Genomic DNA, 12412 nt, shown 5'->3' with positions numbered 1-12412 from the left:
TCCTAATTTTACCCAATTACAAAATCCTGAAAAGTTTATTTGGATGATGAGTAATGAAGATCATGAAGTTTTATGTGAAATTTGTTGTCTTATAGCCAAACATGAACATACTAATTAAAGAGTAGTGGGACCTTGTCACTTCACTTGCACCTGCTAATGCTATGCTAGAGTGTTGAATATGTATATACATGTATATATGCATTTGTAAATGTAATTAAATAAGATTTTGGATGCCAAAACCTTTTAGTATCATCCCTTGGTGAATTCTGCATTAAAGTGAACAATATTTTTTTACTTTTGTGCACTAGTCACGAGGAGGTTAAGACGGTATCTAAAATTCCACTTCCTAACATGTCCAAGTGCATTTGCCCTTGGTCTCTTTTCCATTTTAGTGACTTGTATTATTTATTCCTTCAACTTATTTTTATGGATAAGAGACGAGGTGGACCTCTGTTAGCAAACTATTTCCATTCTCCATTTAATATGGTGAATTAATAAATTATTAACTATTTTTTTGCTGGCACTCTGGCATGGCAGAAATAAAAAAATCAAAGACATGAAACTTTGAAAGAACAAATAACAATAACAATTGTTTTATGTTGTGACATTTTATATGAAACATATATATTCTATGATATTATATTCTCTTCATGTGAATTGAAATTTTAATTTTATCTTCATTATATGTTTATGTGTTAAGAATCAGAATGTATTGTTTATTGTTGTCATTATGTCCCGTCAGGGGCCCTTAATTGGAAAATAAAGAACTTTGAACTTTGAACTTTGTATACCGTTCATGAACCTATGAAAAATTCATTGACTTTTTGGGATAATATCTGAATATTTTGTCTTTTGATTGGTGAGTCTCAGACAATGTATTAAGTTAAAAAAAAATATCCCAATGGTCTGTTCCTGATAAGAGCTACCTTTCTGAACCTATACTAAATTCCCAACCCTTTAAGGGCTATAACTAATTGTAGCTTAAATAAGCTATATACGCATGATCCTTACCATGCTTACCTATATAGTCCAGCTTTTGAAGTAAGAGTCAAACTGGATTTACTGAAACTGCTGGCCTTCATGTTGATCTGACCCCAACTAGGTGAAGTCCCTCTGTCCCAAATTTGGATCTCCTGTAGTTGGTGATCGCAATACTATACTGGTATAAAAATTTTGCGGAGCGTCTTTTTACCACAGAACACCACAGAATACCACAGAACACTAAAAATATACCACAGAACACTTAAAATATACCACAGAACATAAGAACAAACAGCAAAACAACTTAAATATGCAACATAACATTAAAATAACTCAACAAAATGCATGAACGAATATTAATTAGACAGTAAATCTAAATTTCATTACCGATCGCAAACTGCATATCGCTGAACAGCGCAATTTGTTTTTAATTTGTTTTTTATTTATCGTATTAATTGTGACCTTAATATATTTTTTTAGTTATTAATGCTAAAAATTATATCAAATTAAAGTTTAAAATATCAAATATATCTACATTGAACACGCCGAACAGAAAAGGAAAGTCTATAAGATGACAACTCCACAAACCACCGTCATCAACACCTCATATATATTTTTTATTCATTTTCTTCTTATTATTATATATAAAATAGTTATACCAAAAATAAGACAAGAGACAAATATCAAAATCTAACCGACGGAAAGAGATCGAGGACTTTGACTGATTACTTATTATGAATATATTTAAATTTTATTTGAAATGCATAAAGTTCCTTTTTAGTACGATTTTAATCAATTATCATATGCAATATCTTTGAATGGGTCATGTTTTTTACATACTTATATAATTTTATAATTCATTTTTGTTTTGAATAATACTAGTAAAACAAAAGTCTATATTACGGTCATTATTAAGAGTAATTTAACAAACACAACCCCACTAATGAGGTTGTCAAAAATTGAAAAGAACGGATGGCTTCTATAATTCAACCACGCTGTCAAAAGAAATTGAAATTTAAAAGAAGTCCTACATAACTTTTTGTTTTTTTAGCAATGTCCTGAAAGAAGTCATTTCACATTTTTGTTCTGTTAGCGACGTCTCAAATCTTGGGTTAGACAATGGAAACGTGAAACCATAAAGTACTGGAATCACAATTTCTTCCTGTAAATGTTATTGGATCATCTTTTACTTCCGATAAAAATAATTGGACAATATTTTATTTCCTGTTAATATCATTGGTCAAATTTTCGATTGGCTCCAAAATTGAAAGATATTGATCAAAGGGTATATATTGATAGAACAAGAAATAAATTTCAAAAATCTTTCTAAATCTATTATTAAGTTTCAAAGTTAATCAGTAAAGTCAAAATGCCAAAACGCAAACTCTCGTACCTAAAAAGGTCGATTTTCTGGCCCTGTGGTGACTGCAGACAGAACTGCTCCAAGAACTCAGTACAGTGTGACTCTTGCAATTCATGGTACCACTATGACTGTCAACAGTTATCAGTACAAGACATCGATTTCTTGGTAACATCCAGCTGTTTCACATTCTGTTGTTTGACCTGTTTGAAAGAAAAAGTAGGGTCTACCTACTCTTATTCATCTGGCTTACTTCGTCTTAATTTGGTAATTTTATGTTTTAATATTAAAAAAAATATTGCATCTTTGCACAATTTTTGTAAACTTTTGTTTCGTACATAAGACGCTGAATTTCTTAATCTGTTGAATCGGTTTAATCTATTTATTACCTACGCGTGTCAGGCTTTGTTAATTCAAAATGTTTATAGCACATAATTAATTGTTAATTGCGATTTATGATAAGTGATGGATTATCACATTTAACATATTTATGATATCAATGACGCGTGTCAAGCTTAAAAGTTGTTAATTCATCTTTCTTATTAAGTTACGGAATACACCAGACAACATCAATACCTTACAACATGGGAAATTTTTGTCAGCTTTAGATTGTTGGAAAGCAGTACAAGACAAGTCACATATTTTTGAAGATGCGCCACCGGGAAATAAATCAAACACCTGGTTCTTAGTTAACAATGTTGATAACATGAGTAGAAAGACAAATAACCGTCATTCTAAATACTATGATGATTGTGGCATATGGGAATCTTCAAAGGGGAAGGTCTTCCACCAAGACTACCTATTATCAGACAATTTCCGGACAATATTTCTGAAAAATGACCAATATTGCACAAAAGTTAGACAGGGTGGAAAGACATTATTTGTACCAATAACCCCTCAACCAGATTCTACATCCATTGTTACTATGTACCGATATAGTACAGTACTAAAAGAGAACAATTCTTTTAAAAAACACGTCACATGTTTTAATTCGTCCTTTGCAAATGATTTACCATCCATTGCAGTGTACGAATATTCCGGTACCTACTCTTTAGAAAATGCAAAGAATTATGTAAGAACCCACCCCAAAACACTAGACAAAGTAGTTGACGAATGTGCATTAAAAGATAATAAAGAGGTTTTCATACAGATGAATAGAGACAATTCTTTACATGCACCCAGAGATACCAAACAAATAAGAAATGCCAAGTATCGTAATAAACTTAAAACACAGCCTGCTTATGCCAATGTTGCGGATGAAATTCTTGCCTTTGTCGGAATGCTCGATACACATCCGTTTGTACAACAAATTATTCACAACAAGAATCAAGTACCAGCAATAGTGTGTTACACAGAAAATCAAATAACAGATTTGAGACATTTTCTTGCACAAAAGTCCGAGCATCCTCTTGGTGTTGACAGAACATTCAATCTCGGAAGTTTTTATGTCACATCCATTGTTTACAAGAACCTGTGGGTAAATAGAAAAGAAACCAAAGACCATCCAATCTTTGCAGGACCAATTCTTCTACACAAGGATGCGTCATACAAAACATACAGAGCCTTCTTTTCAAACATTTCTGCCACACTTGAACAAGCCATTAATAATGTAGAACTTCGTCTCCATGAAAATATAGAGTTCGGCAGTGATGACGAAAAGGCGATGACCAAGGCGATAGAAAAGGCATTTCCAACCGCCAAACGAAGATTGTGCACAAAACATTGAAAGGACAATGTACAACATTACCTTCAAGATCGTGTCGGTGTTAGCACCCAAGAAAGAAAAACCATCATCAACACAATTTTTGGAGATCAAGGAATTGCAAGCGCAGACGACACATTGCAATTTGCAAGGGCAGATTCAGAGCTCAAGGACTTGTGTGCAAATTATCTTCAGTTCCTGAAATATTACGAACAAAGTTTTAAACCACGAGTCCAAGAATTCGTTAATGCACCCAATAGACGTTTGGGCACCAAACAAATGTATTAATTTGAATAATAAAAGTCATATTATAGACATAATTAGCAATAAAAACAACTACATTGTCTGAATTGTTACTATTTGGGAGTTCTGTGGCATATTTTAAGTGTTCTGTGGTATATTTTTAGTGTTCTGTGGTATTCTGTGGTGTTCTGTGGTATTCTGTGGTGTTCTGTGGTAAAAAGACGCTCCCAAAATTTTGTACCAGTATTGTATTTCAGTATTGTACCAGTATTGTGTTTTTTTAAATAGACAATACATATATAGGTAATTAATCTTTTATGAAAGGTGTCACATATATATATATGAATAATGATATGTATATTAACATATGACATGACAATTTTATATGGAATGATTTTATGTTTAACTGATGATGCCATTGGTGGTACCCTGTTATTGTAATCAAAGAAACTTTTAAATCTCCTGATATTTTTTTTCTTTTAAAAGGGAACCATACTGTCTCAGCATTTTAACAAACTCTTTACTTTCTTCTATGTTTTCTTCCAGCTCTCTTTTCCAAGACTCAATAGTATATTTACGTGAATTTTATATTGACATTGCTGTACAAATAAAATACTTCTGTATTATCAGCATTGCATTGTTTATTTCTTCTTCAGATGGCATTTCTGCAACTCTTCTGCCTATATTGATGTTTAGGTGTTCAGTCTGTTGACTTATTCTTATGCTTACTAAATTAAAATAAAATTGAGAATGGAAATGGGGAATGTGCCAAAGAGACAACAATCCTACCATAGAAAAAAACAACAGCAGAAGGTCACCAACAGGTCTTCAATGTAGCGAGAAATTCTCGCCCCTGGAGGCGTCCTTCAGGTGGCCCCTAAACAAATTTATACTAGTTCAGTGATAATGAACGCCATACTAATTTCCAAATTGTACACAAGAAACTAAAATTAAAATAATACAAGACTAACAAAGGCCAGAGGCTCCTGACTTGGGACAGGCACAAAAATGCGGCGGGGTTAAACATGTTTGTGAGATCTCAACCCTCCCCCTATACCTCTAGCCAATGTAGAAAAGTAAACGCATAACAATACGCACATTAAAATTCAGTTAAAAGCTTGTTTAGAATGTACATGTATAGCTCTCTTACTTTAGGAGTGCTTACATATAGCTAATACATGTATTAGTATTTGAGTATTTGTATAAGTAGATATATCTGCTATAAATTGTATTGCCCATGGTTCTGAATCAACTACTTTGTTTATTTGATTATAATCAGGTTTCCCTATTAACCAACATTTTATGTTTAATAGATATTGATATCTTTTATCATGTTTATTGAGAAAAATTAATAAGAAAATGAAGACCAACAAATGCATATGATCTAAGTATACACTAGTAATTTTTGGCCCATTATAGCTTATTGTTCGATGTGAGCCAAGGCTCTGTGTTGAAGGCCGTACATTGACCTATAATGGTTTACTTTTATAAATTGTTATTTGGATGGAGAGTTATCTCATTGGCACTCACACCACATCTTCTATATCTATGTATTAAAGTATCTGTAAAATAATATACGATGACATACATGTAAATGCTGAATATTATGTGTTATAGTGTAATAATTTGCTTGAATTTATTAAAATTCATAATAACTCAGATAATGAAATTAAGCTTTTATTTTATTTTATTTTATCTCAATTGAATTCAATAAAATATAGAAATATGATAAATTATTAGCAACTAATTATATAATTAACAATTGTTTGAATAATATTATCTTTTGACTGGTTTTTAATTGATTTCACAATTATCCTCTATAATCTTTTTAATTTCATTTAATCTACCTTTGAACTTTATTTTGCTTAAAATTCATTTTCCCGATGATTATACACCTAAAAGTATAGTCAACAATACAACTACAATACTGGTATATCAGTAATGTACCAGTATTGTTGTTTTTAAAAAAAAAAGCTACAATACTGGTACAAAATTTTTATACCAGTTATTGTAGACAATACTGGTATACCAGTATTGCGATCACCAACTACAGGAGATCCATTGATTTGGCCCCATATTGAAAATTGATCCACCCCAATTATAAAAAAATATTTAATAATTAATAAGGAATAAAATCTTTTTTCCCCATGACATTCTATATTACATTTTTGTACCATGGAAAATAACTTCACATGTATATGCTACATGATGCAGCATTGATGCTTCTTTACAAACAGTTACAATCACACTTATTAGACATACATGTACTTCACTTACCTTCTGTCATCATGGTCATTGATTATTGATACTTTTTTACAAATTCCATTCATTCTCGACCTCTGAATCAGATTGAAATATGTCACCTACTCCTCCAAAGTTTACATAATTTATTCATTATGTTATTATGGGGACATATTAACTAGGGGCTGGATTGACATGAGATGGATGAACTAGCATGACTAGAGATATATCAACTTTGGGTTAACCAGAGAAAATTTCTTCAAGGCATGTTTTTACATTCTAAAACTTGAGAACTTTAGGGATTGTAAAAAATATAACTTACAAATGTATACAAGTAAAGTTTTTGGAGAAAATTAAGGGGAGATTATTCAACCTTATAAGAAAAAATGAATATAACAAATTTACTTATATAATGATATAAGTGTCTGTTGTGACGTTTTTGATTTTAACGAACACAACCTATGTATTCAGGTATTACTGGTAAATTATTTAACCAGGGATATCGCTACCATAAATTACTTAAAACCTTTACTAAATTTTTCCATAGATATAAAGATTTGGTTTTGATTGGTTTTGAGCACATCCTCATTTTTACGGAAATGTTGTTAACGTGCCCGGAAATTTAGAAATGATCCGTGTAAACTTGTCGCTCCTTTAAATAAACTTATTCTAAAGGGTTACCTATTCAACACTTTAATAAGATCATTGAATATTGTTTTTATTGGTATAAATATTGATTTTGTTATCAGTAAATTAAAAGCTAACTAAATATTACTAGTTTGTTATATACATATACGTGCTCATGGGTCTACAATCAGTTGATACCTGTAACTTGGCATTGCACAAGGTCATGTTTTTCTCTGGCTGTTTATGACGTCTTACACTAAATCCATTGGATATTGGATGTGTACGGATTGATAGTTTAGTCTTAGATGCATGATTTTTTTATTAGTTGTTAGTGACTTTGAACTAGCTGTCAGATAATTGCGAGTACTCTCAGATCTGTTCATTGCGTCTTTCTGTGTCGGGATGTATAAGTACCCGGCCACGTCTACATTTTTTTGTACTTGCATTTTTGTCCATCTGATGAGTTGAGCCTTTTTCAACTGATTTTTATAGTTCGTTCTTATGTTGTACTGTTATACCACTGTCCCAGGTAAGGAGGGTTGGGATCCCGCTAACATGTTTAACCCCGCCACATTATGTATGTATGTGCCTGTCCCAAGTCAGGAGCCTGTAATTCAGTGGTTGTCGTTTGTTTATGTGTTACATATTTGTTTTTCCTTCATTTTTTTACATAGATAAGGCCGTTAGTTTTCTCGTTTGAATTGTTTTACATTGTCTTATCGGGGCCTATTATAGCTGACTATGTGGTATGGGCTTTGCTCATTGTTGAAGGCCGTACGGTGACCTACATGTATAGTTGTTAATGTCTGTGTCATTTTTGTCTTTTGTGGATAGTTTTCTCATTGGCAATCATACCACATCTTCTTTTTTATAAGTGTATTATTATTAACTTCTTCAAGTAAATACAGGGGCGTAGCTAGAATGAAAAGATGTGCAAGCAACTTCTTTTTTCACTTGGGGCTTGTATGGATAGTAAAAAAGGCATTGTAATCGACTAGTAATGGATTGTTGAGACTTGATATATATATGTCTATACATTGTAGAAAATTGTAAATATATATATATATATAGAAAAAAAAAAGAAAATATTTTTTTTTTAGTGGGGTCCAAAAAAGGGGGATCCATGCCCCAATTACATGTACCTGTGCTTTTATTTTTGGTTTTCGGCAATAGGATGGTTAAAAGAGGAGCTATATGTAGATGGGACTTATAAAAAAATTATGAATGTAAAACTATTAATAAATCTTCTGAATAGAGTAATACATAAACAACACATGTTTGTGATACAGAATTTACTCAAAATTGTCCAAAATCTGCTCTTCGGGTCTAGGCAGAAACAAACTTCTCTGTTACTTGGTGAATATTTACACTGAAATCCTGATGAATATGCAGTAATGATAGTAACTATCGTTGTTCATTGTTGATCATACATTTGTTTTCAACATACATTGTACATAGTACACTGATAGATCTCCATAGTAGCACTCGCGAGATGTTATAAACCAGCGTATGTGTTCGGCATCAAGTGACCTCCCAATTGAATTCATCAAAATTACATGCCAGGTCAGTTTCGTATGTCTCAGACAATGTTGAGATTTGTTCGTTTGTCATATTTCCTACAACACAATCATGACAATGACGCAGATAAAGCGCAAAGAAGCGATTTTCTGATAATACTAGATGCAACTCCACTCTCCAGTTCCCTTATCATATGGTCTATGAAAGCAAAAAATAATGAGACTTTCCAATACTGTTTTGGCGTGATTGCAGAGTGATTGGCTCCAGTAGTCTGTCGACCACATAGCCTCGGCATATTTTCAAGGATATCTAAGGGTTCTGATAATTCTAATGCCGATTGGTACATCTCATTCCAAATTGATGAACCGTACACTGTAAAATGTGCTCCAAAACTACATGTCTTAGACTGAGTATTACAAACTCAAATCTTATTAAAGATACATTAGTTACTGTCCGATTTTGTCATAATCTCCAATAAAACTTTTATTTTGAAACCAAATACCGTTATTTAATGATATTTCATCAATTAAAAAAGTGACAACATAGGTGTTTCCTTTAACATTCAATTTATAAATTTTTATTTTGACATTTTTTTATTTGCATGCCGAATCGATGTGCACGCAACTGTGTGTTAGCGTATTTGGAGCTACTTTTATTGTCTGAAATAAAATTAACTTGTACCCCAAATGCTAGCTATAATTGTTATTCATGATCAGGCTACACATGGAATGATAATTAAAGATTATAATGTTTTATGAGATATAAAAGATGTACACCCTTTAAGAAGTAAACAAAAAGGAAAGGAGCAGTCACCTGAGCTGCTTAATTTTTCTATACAAAAGTGCATGATCCTACTTATTTATTTTCATGTCCAATTAGTTACATGTATAATATTTAGTTCAGTTAGGGAGAGTATGTAGATGCTTAACCTTAACCCACTGATTTCTGTGTTAAGAAGTGTCACACAGCAAATCACAGATTCGACTCTCAAAAAAAATCTGGAAGTTATAAAACTCAACGAGGGATAACTGCAAATTTGATTAGCCACATTATTTTTTCCTATGAGAAAGATCAAATCCACAATTTTAGTTTTGACACTTCACATCATTAAATGTTGATATATTATTTTTATGGCCCCGAACGAAGTTGTCCATGCCATATAGTTTTACCCTTGTCCGTAATTCTGAAATTCTGAAATTCCGTAATTCTGTCATTCCGCAACAAACCATTATACAGAGTTTTTTTCTAAACGCCTTCAGATATTGGGCTGATTTTAGATATGTGAGTTAACCATGATGAGGTACAGATCAAGTAGAAGTTTCGTTCTGCTCTGCTAATTTTTACCAAAATTATGGGCTTTGGACTTTGATAAATTGTTGAAAATCACAGTTATACGGAGTTTTTTTCTAAACGCCTTCAGATATTGAGCTGATTTTTGATATGTGAGTTTACCATGATGAGTTACAGATCAAGTTTAAGTTTCTTTCCGCTCTGCTAATTTTTTACCAAAATTACAGGCTATGGACTTTGATAAATTGTTGAAAATCACAGTTATACCAACTTTTTTTCTAAATGCTTTCAGATATTTGGTATATGAGTTAACCATCATAAACCATGATAAAAATATTTTTGCGGGCGTATTTTAGTATCACGTTGTCTTCATCGTCAGCCTCGTCCGAAGACGGATGGTTTCCAGATAATAACTTTACTATAAGTAAATAGAAATCAATAAAATTTTAACACAATGTTTATAACCACAAAAGGAAGCTTGGGATTTATTTTGGGGGTAATTGTCCCTAAGGTTTCGGAATTAGGGGCCCAAAGGGGCCAAAACAAGCATGTATCTAGTGTCAGGACAATAAGTTGTGTATAAGTATTTCAATTGTTCTGAAATTGTACCACAATGTTTAATACCATAAGTAGAAGGTTGAGATATATTTTAAGGGTTATGGGGCAAACAATCTAGGAATAAAGGGCCAAAAACAAGCATTTTTGTAGTTTCAAGAAAATAAATTGGAATTATCTTTCTTTGTCCAGAATGGTTGTTGAATCACCTAAAACCAATGATTTGTGAAATCTTCTTTGAAAATTGGAGTTATCTTTCTTTGTCCAGAATAGTAGTTGAATCAATTTAAATCAATGCTATATACAATATACAATGCAATATTCACTTTACTACCAACTGATAAATTAAAGCAATCTTTACCGTTCAGTGATTACAAGCACTTTGATTACTATTCTAGGGTTATGCCCCTTTACAAGTTTAGTTTCTGTACTCTTAACTTAAATTTGTTTCAACTAAATTTAATGAAATGTGTACATAATGCTTATTACCTCTAAACTCAGTTTAAGTTCATTTTTTGGCAGCTTCACTTTTACAGTTCTTGAGTTATGTCCCTTTATTATGTTATATGCTAGCGGGGGCATCATCTGTGTCGCTTTGGACACATTCCCCATTTATGTTTTTAGAAGTTACTATTAATTAATATTAATTTTAACTTTGACTATGCCATTTTTTTATTTTAATTTTTATGATGTATTTAAATGAGTAGTTATTGTTGCAAACTCCATTAGAAATTTGAATTGAGATCATTTTTGGAATAAGGTGAGAAAAAAAAGGGGGGTCAATTTTATCTCATTTCAGATTTCAGAAATTAAAAAGAAAATTTCTTCTTTTTGGATTAATATTCAACAGCATAGTGAATTGCTCAAAAGCAAAAAAAAATATTTTAAGTTCATTAGACCACATTCATTCTGTTTGTGTCCACATGTATTATTGAAATTGCTGATTTTTCAAATTTTTGAGACAGGGCCATTCGTGTCGCTTTGACACATCAAGTTTTTTTTAGATTTAGATGGTGTTAAAAAGCACTTATAATTCATTCCTTTCTTTTCATTTGTGTTTCCTTTGAATAAGGACAAGTGAAGTTTTGTAAAAAAAGAAATATGAATAAAATTTGTTATCATATTGTTATATCAACATCTTATTTTTTCAATGCTACATGTACTTGTTTGTATTGTTTTCTGTCTATCATTTTATTTTTATATGTTTTTCTTTGGTACATGTAACAATTTTATTGTTTTGATTTAAACTCATAAAATTCTTATTCTTATCAAATATCTTATTATAATTTGTAGATAAGCACAGTTCTGCTTCTTTGATCCAACATACAGCCATCTTCTTCAATGTTTTTTTAACCAGCAGTAAGTTGAAAGTGGGAAGGAGACATCTTGAATCTATTTGATATTCATTTTTATGAGTGTTATCATTTCCATGTCTGATTGAAGATGGCAAGCTGCATGGGAGAAATATTTATTTTGTCCCTCAAAGATCAATTTAATATTCCAGGTAAGATTGATATAGTTTAAGAAAGATTGTAAGATATGAACATTGTATATACATTGTAAAATATGAAATATGATATAATGGCAACAAGATGATGACCCAATGACACAAACACTACAAATGTCATGAAGTGGTCAACATTCAGCTTTCTGTTATGGAAAAGTTGCTATTGAACTACTAACTCAGAATAATTTTCTAGAATCAAATTACATGAATTATGAATTGAACCAGATAATTATTATAGTTTGCATTTAAACATTTTAAGATTACATCAATTAACCAAAAGGATTTCCATACAAACATGACAAAGGTGCCTTGGTTCAGCACATCTACTCTAGTTTTCATTGCAATTATTGGTTAGAAAGAATGATTTTTATGCAATTTTCTTTTACCT

The 12412-nt window shown here is 31.6% G+C and overlaps 1 protein-coding gene across 2 annotated transcripts in view; it reads left to right on the top strand.

Annotated features, from left to right (window-relative positions):
• LOC143067586 (WD repeat-containing and planar cell polarity effector protein fritz homolog) overlaps positions 1 to 12412 on the top strand; it is a 41549-nt gene that overhangs the window by 439 nt on the left and 28698 nt on the right. Inside the window, exons 1-2 of one of the 2 annotated variants that reach the window (XM_076240936.1) lie at positions 785 to 859; positions 11811 to 12021. In XM_076240936.1, coding sequence (XP_076097051.1) covers positions 11961 to 12021 — 61 coding nt within the window. In that variant the 5' untranslated portion in view covers positions 785 to 859; positions 11811 to 11960. Of the gene's footprint in view, positions 1 to 784; positions 860 to 11810; positions 12022 to 12412 lie in introns of those variants that run through there. The other variant, XM_076240935.1, reaches the window with a different exon arrangement.

The sequence above is a fragment of the Mytilus galloprovincialis genome, chromosome 3 (genome assembly GCF_965363235.1).
Source record: "Mytilus galloprovincialis chromosome 3, xbMytGall1.hap1.1, whole genome shotgun sequence".
In the NCBI taxonomy this organism is placed as follows: domain Eukaryota; kingdom Metazoa; phylum Mollusca; class Bivalvia; order Mytilida; family Mytilidae; genus Mytilus; species Mytilus galloprovincialis.
This window is presented reverse-complemented; position numbering and strand designations above follow the sequence as displayed.